Source organism: Apiospora marii, assembly GCF_038362585.1.
Source record: "Apiospora marii strain CBS 49790 chromosome Unknown utg000003l_segment0_segment0, whole genome shotgun sequence".
Lineage (NCBI taxonomy): Eukaryota > Fungi > Ascomycota > Sordariomycetes > Amphisphaeriales > Apiosporaceae > Apiospora > Apiospora marii.
In genome coordinates this window covers 6,185,700-6,198,836 of record NW_027117374.1, presented here as the reverse complement: position 1 = coordinate 6,198,836, position 13,137 = coordinate 6,185,700, and the positions used below count along the sequence as shown (strand labels likewise).

The window sequence follows — 13,137 nt, the reverse complement described above, 5'->3', positions numbered from 1 at the left end:
GGCCCCCCATTGAGACGCTGGATGATTCCGGCGCGCCACTGACTCTCCCTGTCCTAAGCCATTTTAGATGCCTGCAGAATTTCATGAGCGATATTTTGACCAAGGACCAGAACGAGCGCGTGAGAATGTTCAAGACATTGAAGGAGGGCACCCGAGTATCTCAATGCGTCATCCAAGGTTTTATTCCCTCTCGAAAGGTAGGGTTGTCCAAGCCCGAATCGTGACTTTATGATTATTAGGGAAAGGGGACCATTACAATATCATTGCGGCCGGGTGGGCAATATCTCCGCATTCCTCTGCGAGCTTATAGTATTGTACAGTACGTACAGACTTCAGACCCATGTATCTACATTCCACCATAGCCATGACGTCCGCTTGCATTGGTGCATCACTACAAAGCGCACACGACTTTGACGCGGAAGTGCTGGGCGGGATGCTATCTCGGCATTGTGTCTTGCGACTGCTAGGTTTCGAAGCAGTTGTTCCTCGATTTCTTCCCGAGTGGTGTCCGCCTTCTTTGTCCCACCATACAATTGTATATTTTGGTGGCAGCCATCATAACGTGAGCGGGAATGAACAGCTCGAGATTCTTTTCTTCTCTTCCTGGCTAGATAGTCGTATTTACCTCCAATATCTACGAGGACATACCGAATCGAGCTATGTCGATGGTGCGGGTACATCCTGCGGATGCGGTGTTCCCGCGAGTGTTCGCGTCTGGGTCGGCGCGAGTTCGGATTTCTTGGCATAGACTTGTAATAGCTTCTTTTTGCGTATCCCTTGTCTGCGGTAATGCGCGGTGTAAGCACGAGGCAGCTTGAGAAGTTCCCCATCGATTCTGTGCTGGTTGGTGCTGTGCCTAAAAGTCTTACGAAACCTGTGAGCCGACGGCCTTTACATAGATTTATCGACGATCAACGAAAGACCACAGGAAGTGGCTACTCCATCTCCTCCATGAACGGCTCCGGAGGCCAATATGAGCGGGAATGGGCCTGCAGGTAAGAGAGGACCATCTTTGGATGCTTGGCGAATCCTGTGTACGATATCCTCGAGCGACTGCTAACTTTAGCAGGCTAAGTCACAAGGGCCGGAATGAGGTCCGCTAGCCAAGCTGAGAGAATTGCCTATACTGGCAGCCGATGCGGCAGAAAGCGAATATGTTGCTGGACGGCTGGCTTAAGATCATGATCTAGCCTGTGATAATGGTGCTTTTTGGGGCATCCCAGTAGTTATGGAACATGTGTACACAGGGCGACACTACAAGTCTAATTAGCAAGACTTTGCGTTTCGTTTCCACTTGGATCCAACTACGGTAAAGTACTGGATAGCATAAACGGCCGGGAAAGGCTTTCGTTATGGTCATATTAATACACACACCCACACACAAACACAGGCCCTGCTCATGCACAAGGCAACATTCAGAATAAAAAAGAGTCATGGCATCTAGTCAGATCACTCAACAAACGGTACACCTGGTGCCGTTTGGTGTGTTCAGTGCAGCTATGCACGAGTTTGCAGTCCACCTCTACAATGGCCAAGTTCAGGTCCAAAAGCTAGGCGCGGAGAATGTCCAGCTGCAAATGAAGGTAGCGGCGCTTTTGGAGCAAATCAGTGAGATGCAGGCATCTCGCGATCTCCAGGAGCAGGTGTTGACAACCCAGGCGGATCTCATCAGTGCTCTCGAGAGTGAACAGCCCGGCTATAGTCCGCTTCTCCAGTCACCTACAGTCTACCTACCCCAACCTCTATCGCCAATACTTGAGTCGAACGGGTCGACACCGGCATGCATGGCCGAGCCTACCTTGTGTGATGTGGCTGAGGGGGATGTGTCGGTCTTGGCCCAATATGGCGAGGAGCCAACCCGTCCCGAGACGGCGAAGCGGCCAGCAAACGACGACGCCACTGGGACGGCGAAGCGAAGAGTCCCGGTGGAAAACTGGCCCTTACCTGGGTAGCTTCCGTGTCAGGAGAGGCATGTGGACGAGGCACGACTGACCGAATCCCAAACCGGAAGTGCACGCCGCCCCTTCTAGATGGCTTGGATGATGGGAATCTAATGGCTGCCCTTTCATGATGGCTCTACCTAGTCGTCCAACAATTGGAATGAAGTACATGCCACGGCATGGGCGGCGACGGTGTTTCCAGCCTAGGCCTTGTGTAGGGATTTATCAGGTTACAGAGTCATCCTGTTTGTTGTTTACCGTAATATAGATACACCTACTTCACGGAATAGTGACGCGGTATACCCACGCCGCAGCCGTTTGAGATTGTGTATACCACGTAATCGGAAGCTTCTCAATCGCCATCCGCCTGTCCACCTGTCTCCTGATCTGCGCATTCGCTTTCCTCTATTTGCCACAGCGACAGACCGGGCCTCGCAGAGACTCATGCTACAGTTTGCGGCGAGGTCTGGAAAAACACAGTTGGCTGCCACGAATCTGTTCGTTACAAAGCAAGACACCTTAACCAACAGTGCTGTACGAAGCCTATCGAGGCTGATTTCAGAGGATGTCTCCCAGTAATGCGTTAGGATATGTTTCGAGGCCTCCCTTGGCAACAGAGCTTCAGGGGGATTGTTCGAGGAGTTCGCCAAAATGGTCCAAAAAAACTCAGTGACCTGCTTAGCTGCGACTGCGAACTGCTATTTGTGGGGACGTCCTCCGCAGACTTAGACCCAAATACCTTAGAATTCGACTGCCTTCCGTACTCCCAGGCGTGTCGGCAAGTCCATGATTGGACGGCGAGGCGGCGTACCCTGCCTACTCAGAACCCGTAATCTCTTCTGCTAACACACTCCTATCCAACGGTCACGTTCCCACAAGCCATCTCCACGTCGCCGGGTTTGGTTCCTTTGGCAATGGCTCGTGTGTGACAAGGGCAGTAAGGGCTTGGTTCTGATTCAACTAATAATTGACTATGGCACTTCTAGGGGCTCTGGTCTTCTGTCTTTCCTCTCCATCCGGGAGGGTGATTCGTCAAGCTTATATACACCTAGTCTGACATCCTTCGGACGTCTTTTATCTCCTTAGCCGCCATACCCTTCAGGAATGTTGTTATCCGTTGGGTCGATATGCATACCTTTGTTGGCATGCGTGTGACATCGTGATACTCTTTACAACATCTACAACAGCACGTATTAGGCAGGGTGCTCCCCACTGAAGACCATTCGTGATTGCGGGATTTTGATTCTGGTTTTGCTTGTACATCTGTGTTTATCCCCGTTCCCCCATTCAGATCCGACTCCACCCACAGAGTAGATAACAGTAAATCGTAAAACGGCAAGCTTCCCGCAGCCAAGGTATGTGTTACAGACTATAAAGCAAGGCGATGTTGTACACACCGGGTCGCACTCGGTATGTGTCTCGGTCGCGCAAGTCTGAAGCCAACGACGGCTACTCTGAGACGTCCAGATCCTGTTGGTTCGCGCAACCTCCGCCAACGCAGTTCTTGGGGCCTCTGTCACCACAACCGCGGGCACAAGCCTCCGACTTGGTTACTCGTTTGGACAAGTCACCTTCCGCCAGCTGTTGTTTTGTAAACGGAAGTTTCCGGGGCTTGATTTTGCTCCTCTCTTCCTTGTACTTCAAGACCGCCCCAAAATGAAAGTTCGTCCGCGCAGCGGGGCGGTTAGGCTCCGTGTGGAGCCTCAGGTGCTGCATCCAATTGTCTTTCCGGTTAAATTTCCTACCACAGAAGTCGCACTCCGCCTCTGGTCCAAGGCCATGCCAGCCAGGCGGCAGGGAGGAGGGTATAAGCGACATGAGTGCAGGGTTCTCCCCAAATCCTGAATCCGATACGTCTAGCTTGACCAATGGGGATACCATCGGCTTGCACCAGGAAAAGGAGCGGTTGCATGACCAAGACGGGCACGCTGGGGATTCCTCAGCAGAGATGCCAAATATGCCCCTGACGGTCCTAGCACAGGAAACGGATGCAGGCGGCGCCGCTGTAGAAGGACCTCGAGGCCCTCAGTCTCGATGTGGGAGTCCTTTCGTCGGTGATCCTGCTCGGGCAGCGTCTCTTGCTCGAATTACGAAGTTCACTGAGGTTGGTATGGTATTGCTGTTCTTTGCAAATAAATGAAGTACTTGCCACTCGATGTATTTCTACAGGAAACCGTTTAAATCTAAGCACCCGCTGAAAAGCCATCGTTCTTCGCCGTACGAGTAAATGTGAGTAAACTATTATCGCCATTAAAGATTGGTTGGATGATAGTGGCAACTCGACTGGTGTGCCATATTGCCGTATTTCCTGATGTCTTTGTAATCGGCAAAGCACCGCCAGCAAAACTCGGTCTTGCATTTGTGGCACGTCATATGATCGCACCCGCCCTTCTTCTCAATATGCCAACCGCATCCTCGCCCAGGACACGGCCTGCTCGTCTCTTTGACCTTCTCTATACTGGCTGCCTCCTCCTTCGCTCTTTGGCTCGATCGTGCGCTACTATCGTATTCCACGCATGTCATACCCTCATGCCACAAGACGTTATGCTTGATGCAGGAACGGTTTCCGCATTGGACGCATCGAAATATTGGGCCGGAACCAGCATGCAGATGCCCAGAGTGGCACCCGGGCGCCACGCACCAGTGGAACTCAGGATCTTTAGAAAGGGCGGAACGGAGCACCTGATCTTCATATCTCCCGTACACCTCAGGTGCCGCAAATGCCTTGATGTCAATTTCGCTCAACAGCTCGTTACATTCTGGGCAAGCCAGGCTGTCGTGTCCACTACTATCCAGCCGCGATGCTATCCAAGAAGCGATACACGCACGGCAGGTCTGATTCGGATGGCGGCACTTTCCAGTGATGGTGGATGGGATAGACGCTCTTGGGACGTCATTGGCACAAATCGCACAACTTAACGTCACATCCACTGATATGGCGCTAGATATAATGGGGGATCGGGCGACCTGATGCAGATGGCGCGTCTCTGGACCTGTGGCACCCGATCTCGTCATTGTCATAGGAGGTCCGGACGGCCTAGCACGACGCGCCAGTAACGAGACCTTGTCGCTATTTATGGTAGGCCCCCTTGGCTTTGCCTCTGCGGGTGGCCGCGACTTGGTGGTCACCGCTATATTCAACTTTGCGGAGGTTGCAGTCCCAGATCTCAGCATCTCATTCGCATGTGCTTTATATGCCTCTTCCAGAGGAGTGTTCAGGGGATTCGGAGATCCTATGCCTGATCCTAACGTGTTGGTTGTGGCTCTCATGAAGGCCGCAGGTCGTTGCAGCCGAGCCTAAAATGAAGCTTCATGTACCATTTCAAGTAGGGCGTGGATGCATTGTCGTTCCAAGGATTGTTAATGATGTTGATTTATTAATTCTGGTGGAACTGGTACCCTCTTCGACGCTCATAATCGACCCTTATGCGCCGCAGTAACTCAATCAATGTTCTTTGTCTTGAAGGGGTGCTTACACACCCACGTAACCAACCTGCCTCAAATGTTGCCGTTGGTGGCGTGTATTGCAGAACAACTGGGGGCAGTGCTAGACCGCCCATTCTATCAGCGTCCAGGTCAAAGATACAAGGAGCTGCCTTTGGGCTATATTCAAACTTCCTAGCTCTTAGTCACGAAATGCCATTGCATTAGCGCTGGACCTGCATGCCAGGCTTCTTGGGCACACAAAACTCTGCGTGTTCCTGCGTGGTGGCGTTGTAAGACTAAGAATGGAACAGTTACTTAGTAGGCTACTTGAAGCTTCACGAACGCTCTTTATCCTTATCAACTTGCCTAACGGTAAGAGATCTCTGAGAGCGCCTTCTAGGCCGTGTAAACATCTTATTTTCTTCAAGCTATTTCTTCACCATCGAACTCACTCTTGCGCTTATTAGGCTCGTGACGCCACCTTAAAATGTGTTACTGTAGTTGGGTAGCGGTGCTACGCTTCGAGGCCTATGAACAATACAGGTCGTTCACCTTGACGGTCCGGTGTACCATCCATGTCTTCATACGTGCATGTCATGGGATCTTCTCATCCAGTGGCCTCCTTCGGATACCCACCAACAAACTAGGATCACCCAGGTACAATCAAGACTATTCGGAGAAACGGAACCTCCAGGAAGCGATTGTAATTACTTGGGTTCATCTGGAATGTGACCCTACTTCCCACATACCAATGGCAACGTTCTCTGGGTCAGCTTCATTCTAAACTTCCTACATGTACTCCTTCTGTTTGCCGTAGCTGGATCCTCAACTCTCTATTCGCTGCGTAGATGAACCGATCCGCGATCCGAAGTATCTTCTCAACAGCACAGGCATATACTTAGAATGAATCGACACGTCGTCAAAAGTACAAGATTACATGACTAGGGCGGTGTTACCAGCAACCGCCAGCATGAGATGAGGGCTGCTGCGTCACGTTGCCCAAGCGATGCTGCTCTCGTCGCCATTTTCCAACCTGCCACCTAACCCCGGCAATTAGGACTCAGCCAGGGGCTGGTCAGGCTCAATCGGTGTGTCGGACTAGCACGACGAATTCCATTCGGCATTAGCAGACCTAAGCGGAGAGTTTTTCCTACGTGCACATCAGTCTCGCTTCGCCAGTACCCCTGGATCTGCTGTGCTGGCTTGTCCTCCTACGCGCTCTCCCCGGCCCCGCGGTCACCAAAATCAAGCCATGCATATGATATGATAGACATCAATACAATCATGTGCCCTTCACAACCTCCAGGAATGTGTTGCTATGCAGTGTGATCTATTTCTTGAAGCAATAGCCCACCGGAGAATCTTAGTCTGGTTACGACCGTGCCAGGTGTTGCATGTTGGAGACCATCATCCTAGAATGGGCTTTTGACATGCACAGTAGTAAGCAAGCAAGGTGCTTGAATATATCCTTCCTAGAAAAGACTATCGAGGCTCCTGGGCGTGACCGGGCCGAAATTTGACTCGCCGTATTGTTGACCAACGTCTCTAAATCCACCCGGGCGCTTGTGGTTTCCCACCCGGCGAACGCACTTGGCTTTATCAACGTGTTCCACTAAGATGCTGGCGATGGTTCCCGCGCTGAAATCCGACCCTGTTTGATACGGCCTCACCCACCGATTTGCTCTAAGCGAGGCGTACGAATGTCTGCAGGGGTATAGCCTCGGCGGAACACTACCACTTACCGCCCCGGGGCTGCGGAGCGTGTGATTTATCATGTTTCTTCCTTAGTTGTCATGCGGGTACAAATGAAAAAGCTCCTATGTACAGCTTATAAGGTGACATTTGACAAGTATCATCGAATATACACCCATATGAAGCACCCGGCTGACATGTCATGGCCTGACAGTGTAAGATGAGGATAGTGACGTTCCTAGCCTGGCCTGCACGGCCAAGGGGCATGAACGACGCTTGCAGCCCCTCGCGTGACCATTTGTAAGCGAGGGATACAATATTCTGCTAAAGGGGCCGGCCTCATGCGTACAAACTTGAAGTACAGGGACAGGGTTTTAGCTTTTTCTTCCTGCCTGAGATCCTCCAAGAGCCGGTACCTCGAAGCTACCCACTGTCAAGAGTTGCACAGCATTGATACCATGTAAATATACACGCGCAGACAACTTCGCAGAGCCTGTCGAATATGAGGGCATACAAATACCTGTGTGGCTACGTCCTCCACGTATATGTAGGATTCACTCTCAAGGTTCGCATCATCTACGCCCTATCAAAATGGAAAATTTACATCCACAACTCCTTTTCTTCCTCTCCTGGCTTTCCAAATGCACAATTGCGATTATTAGCCTGGCTTTCATTTCCCATGGCCGACTGGTTCAGGAAGACTATTCGACCCATATGTGTCTGGTTATTACATTCAGTATTACCCTACTGGTCAATTCATTGGGACTGCCCGAAACAATCCACTTCTTACGCACGAAGAGGTCGTTATACATTGAGACCTTGGCAGAAATGATCCCTTTCCTAAAGAGAGAGTTTCTGAACATCCGTCTCTCGCTTCTTATGTCTGAATTGTTTCATCTTGCCGAACATATCTTCCTGGTTGTCGCAATTTTCCTTCTCTGGAATACAAAGGACCAACAGGTAGCACGGCCAATCGCTATCTGTTGCCTTGTATTTTTTATGGCATACTTCATCGCTTGTTGGTGGGCAGCTTTACAGTCTTATCGTGAACCTGATTATGAAAGCGAAATGGACTTGAACGAAGGCGAGACCGAATCAGAGCAGGCACGCGACGCTGTGGCTTGATTAACTAAATCCTCGACATAGCCTTTTGGCAACCAATTTGTTTATAACAGCTCACGTGTAAGTCTTCGAACTCACTCGATTCCTCTGCTGGCAACACTGACGAGACTACTCAGGCAATGGGGCAATCTTCTTTGCTCCGCCCCCGTTTCAGGATGAGATCTCTCAGGATTTATCCCTCGTGAACTGCTGGCCGACATCCTGTCACGAACTATCGAGGTTTTCAAGTTGACCTCTTCATCATCCAGTCCACTTCAAGCGGATCTCAACATGTTCTTAGCAATATGAGAGAAACTTGGCCTCACGAGGGAAGAGTTGAATCCACCAGTGATAACCGTTCTATTATCATTGATAGCTATCGGGTCCCCGTTGCACTGAACTCGATCACATTGCTCGGTACCAACGCTTCTCTGACCAGCTACATATGAAGCATCTCTTGCATCCTCTGGCGCTGGCTTGCCGACCAACCACTCCTTTCTAACAAATTCGCCTTAGGTGGACGGGATCTACCTATCAACATAATCTCCGTCATATTTCCGTCATGGCCTTTACCTTCACTTTCTTTCCACTGGCACCCATCCCAGTACCGAATCTAATGAATTGGAATATCCTCATCTATGGCGTCTCGGTTACATGTCCACTATTATACTATGCAATCTGGGCGAGGAAGCAATACAATTCCCATTACAACCTAGCCGGAGCTTTTCCAGTCATCATGTGGATGGAAGAGTGTAATATTAAGCAAATCTGTAGTCTCTAGCATATTCTTGCATTCAGACGAACTGGCTACAAAGCCCTGCTAAATCCTCGGGTGCATACCTTATCTGCACGTGAGTATCTCAGCCGAGCTATGGGCCGAAGTGGTCTGTTTTGCACGTACGAGTCCAAATAAATCGGACAATACAGTATCTGATTTGTGGAAGAAGGGATGCTGTGAGACGTCAGTCGCCAGGTTCGTATGGCATGGCAATTAATCAGCGTCCAGTGGCTCGTATCAAGCCGTAAGCCGGGAAAGGATGATTAAGAGACAGATTGTCAGATCTATTTTTTGGTTATACCGTCCGCTAGGTTCTTCACTCTGTAGCTACAGTACGTAGTAATAAGTTACTCCTGTCGCGTCGCCGCCTTTCCGTCCTTCCCATCGTCGTTCGCGTCCTCGTCGTCGGCTGTCACCATATTCGTGAGCTCATCAAAGAGCACTATATCCTCGAGTTTCGAGGCCAGCGTGTGGGCTTGCGCGGCGCGGACGTCGACGACGGCGAGCTCGAAGTCGACAATCATGTGCGCCTGGTGCACCGTTGAGAAGTAAGACGAAGAGGACGTGCCGCTGGTCTGGAGCGGCGAGCAGTGGTGTTTTCCACGCTCTTCGAGGCGCCGCAGGACATCGCGCATTTCGGAAGCCAGGATGAGGCCACTTTCCAGCGCCATGTGCAGGAGACCCTGTGCGATGGGCGTGGCTATGGCGTGTTGGAGGGTCGCATCCTGGAAGAAGCACATGCAGACGTCAAAGTAGAGCTGCTGCTCGTGCCGTTGGCTCTCCGTGTTATCGCTCGTCCCTGCTATGGCGCTGCACAGCTGCATGTATCCAGCGTAGGCGAAAGTGGAGAATAGCTTGCCGTGATGGTGGATGTGGTGCTGAAGGACTATGTCCTTCATATGGGTGACCGAAGCGGTGTAAATGGCACTAGGAGAGCTCTCGGCAGAAGTAAACCGCAGCCTTTGGTCTCGCTGCGGACTCTGGAGAAAGGGGCGGAAAATGGTGAGGATGATAGTGTGGAGGTACATACTGTGGCATCATTAATCATCTGAACAGCGATAGCATGGCCTTTTCAGTCCGACAGAGTAGCTTACTGGAAAGTTAGAGTGCCAATCGGCGTATTTTTCTCACACCTAAGGAGTCCTGGTCCTAATGTCGCTGCCCATTCGAGAAGCTTTTGGTATTTGGATTCAGCGAAGGCGAGGGATACTTGAGGATGTTTCTCCCGATCGCTGAAGTATACGGCTGCTATCTCCTGTGCGAGGACACAGAGCGTACATAGCGCAGGAAATGCGCGCCCCATCCAAGGCGGGAGAGAATGTTTAGGCCAATCAAGGCCAGATACAGTCTCGCGTCTCCATTCGTCGCCTGGGACTGGTATGATCGGAGGATAGTCGATGGCTTTGCCCTCGTAGAAAAAGGCATGTAAACTACATGGTTTAGTATAACAGAAGCGCCGTGGGACAAGATACGCACCTTAGCCAATTGTACAAACCCCAAGCCGTCTGCGCAGATGCAATCTTCATCTTCGGGGGCAAGTTATGGAAGTGGATCAGGTTGGATTCCTCATCAGTAACCCCGAACAGCTTCATACGCTTCCCCATCTGGCGGCTGAGCTGCTGTGTCTCAAAGGCCAGCTCATTGCGACACTGCAATGCACATACTATGCTGAAAAATGCGAGGGCGGAAGAGTCGGGAAGACTATCGGACATGCGTTCCGCCTTGTAGAGTATTTCTGCTTCCTTAAAAAACGCAGAACCGAAAGCCGACATCCGCAAGTCGATGGCAGAGCAGGTGTACTATCATAGGGATGGTTGGCTACCATGAGAACACAGAGAGACGCGAAGTAGGAATGACCACTTACACATGCATGGGACAGTAAGGAGGTGACAAGAAACGGGCTACAGAAGGTGATATTCCGGTTGATAAGATCATCAAGAAAGAGGTTGGCATCGAAGAGGGCGTGGAAAGGATGATCGACCTCCAGGTAGGTGGAAATGGCGGTAGCAGCAAAGCCGTCGCTTATAGGTACACTTGTCCAATAGTCGATCTGTAAGCGGTGTAGTCGTTCATCGATATACGACGGGGGCGTTGCTGGTCTCGACGTTGGAGCGCTGGCGAGTGGGCGGGAAGGGCAAAGTCGGTCCGCCAGGGTTGCTGTTAAACCAATGAAGGGATCAGTCGAGTCGGGTCGCGTTTGTAATAGAGTAGCTGGGCTGCTCAACATGGGCGCTCCGAAATTCAAAAGAAGGTGGCTTAGGTCGGGTTTAGATGCATGGCTGGTGAAACGCGGTTGGGGATTGATTGCGGTGAGCTCTATCGGAGTAAAGCCAGGGTAGACTATTTCATAACGAGCAGTGAACTCGTCGTAGTCGAGCTCAGTTCTCGTGGGGAAATCAAGGCTAGCAGTTGCGCCGAAGTCTGATGATGGTCTTCCCCCTTGCAGCGTACTCGCATCACCCCTGGCCTTAGCAAGATAACTCTGGAGATCAGGTGCTGCCTGGGCATCGTGCAGGACCTGAACGATCTTTTCTTCGGGGATTTCGAGTAGGAAGTTCCACAGCGCAACATGGTTGTCGAGAGAAGACTGTAGAGAGTGTACTCGTTGCTTTAAACGCTCTTCCGTGGTGGAGTAGGAGCATTTTGAAAGCCTTCGAGTACATAGGGAACAAGAGGGTCGCTTATTATCGCACTATAACGAGGCTGTAAGGTCTACTAGAGTAGTCTTTAGGAATTCGAAATCTTCAATGAAGACACTTACAGCAGTCTTTCTGCTGCGGCAGGCATCGCAGGCGATTTTGGGCGGTCGTGTCAGTTTGGGACGTGTCGATTCATTAACAGGGCGTGGTGCAGTACGTGGTGCAAGAACCTTGTACGGCATGTTGTCAAGTCCGGGTTCATTCGTTTGGTGCAACTGTGCAATTTGAGGCGGCCGAGGACGATCTAGGTCTGCAGGAAACCAGATGGTGCTTTCATCGGGGGAAGAGGCTGTGGTTGCCTGGACGGTGGTCGGCCTGTATAAGTAGCGAGGCAGCAAGCGCCGGGCCATTTCATCCAGGAGAACAGAACCAAGGGGCGCGGCCCAGCTCTCTCGGAAGCGGTCGAACATCGCGATCGTCTCCTGGGTTGATTTGCCAATGAAAGAGGTTGAGAATCGGCGCTAGTGAGATACTCCACCCTCGGAACTTAGCATCGACACACTCGCCCTACCAGATCCGAGAGGGGGCTGTGTGGGGCATGCACGACCGGGGAATCGGTGGGCTCACGGCAAGTACCGGGGTCGCGTCACGAGAAGCACGTAAGGATTCCAATGACAGAAAGAAACAGCCCCAGACGGGGGTATTATGGGCTAAGAACTACAGAGAGGGATAGCGGAGGATCATATAACACGCAACCGCAATAAGACGAAAGAACAGCATTTGCTTGTTTTCCAAGTCGTCCAGGGCGCGGAGGAAAACGTCATCCACCTTCTCTTCGTGGTTAAAGTGAACCTCCACATACGGGCACCCAGTCCGTTCTGCCAGTGCCCTTGCCTTTTCCGCTACTTTCTTCTCCGCCGCCGTATATTTATGCTGCAACAGGAAACGTTCCTCCCGGTTAAGTTTCTTATTCAGGGTTGCCACCGCAGAGCCCTTACCAGACATGTTGCCCACAATGACGTTGGGCAACTTTCCTCTCATCTCACGCGACACTAGCATCTCAGCGTACTCATAGGTAGAAAGCCGAGAGAGGTCGACCACCAACATGAAGCAGTCGCCATCCCGGATGGCGTCTTCTCGCAGGCTGGAGTACCCATCGGCGCCAGCAGTGTCTGTGATTTCGAGGATGAGTTGGTCTTTTAGGCGGTGCTTGTATGAACCCTCAATAGTTGGTCCGTGGGGGTAGCTTAAGGGTTCTCCGCCCAAAAGCCGGGCCGCGAGCGCCGTCTTCCCAACGCCTCCATCGCCCATCAGGACTGTAGCGATAGAGATGTCGCGTTTGAATTCGTTCAGAGAGCCGGGGACGTCAGTTCTCTTAGGTAAGCCAGGTTCGCTCACGATACCAGTCTTACGGTCGGCTCCTACGTGGGTAGACTACGAAAGTTAGTTGCTGTAAAAAGAACGAACGAATGACTTACGTAGACTGGATTCGAGGCATCACATGCGCTTTGTTTCTGTTCCACCCCCCAGTTGTGTAGGCGGTCAACAGAATGCGAATCCA

General features: G+C 51.4%; 4 protein-coding genes across 4 annotated transcripts; 2 read left to right on the top strand and 2 right to left on the bottom strand.

The window, feature by feature from the left end:
- Window positions 1-1,433: 1,433 nt before the first annotated feature.
- PG985_005480 (uncharacterized protein) lies at window positions 1,434-1,952 on the top strand (the record flags this gene model as incomplete). The annotated part of the gene is made up of 1 exon (XM_066825249.1): window positions 1,434-1,952. The coding sequence occupies one exon, from the start codon at window positions 1,434-1,436 to the stop codon at window positions 1,950-1,952; it is 519 nt and encodes a 172-aa protein (XP_066688409.1).
- A 2,388-nt stretch (window positions 1,953-4,340) lies between these two features.
- PG985_005479 (uncharacterized protein) lies at window positions 4,341-4,859 on the top strand (the record flags this gene model as incomplete). Its single annotated transcript, XM_066825248.1, has 1 exon — window positions 4,341-4,859. The coding sequence occupies one exon, from the start codon at window positions 4,341-4,343 to the stop codon at window positions 4,857-4,859; it is 519 nt and encodes a 172-aa protein (XP_066688408.1).
- A 4,425-nt stretch (window positions 4,860-9,284) lies between these two features.
- Window positions 9,285-9,965, bottom strand: PG985_005478 (uncharacterized protein; the record flags this gene model as incomplete). The annotated part of the gene is made up of 1 exon (XM_066825247.1): window positions 9,285-9,965. One exon carries the CDS (start codon window positions 9,963-9,965, stop codon window positions 9,285-9,287), a length of 681 nt encoding a protein of 226 aa, XP_066688407.1.
- Window positions 9,966-12,293: 2,328 nt separating this feature from the next.
- On the bottom strand, window positions 12,294-12,887 carry PG985_005477 (small GTPase superfamily; the record flags this gene model as incomplete). The annotated part of the gene is made up of 1 exon (XM_066825246.1): window positions 12,294-12,887. The coding sequence occupies one exon, from the start codon at window positions 12,885-12,887 to the stop codon at window positions 12,294-12,296; it is 594 nt and encodes a 197-aa protein (XP_066688406.1).
- Between the last annotated feature and the right edge of the window lie 250 nt (window positions 12,888-13,137).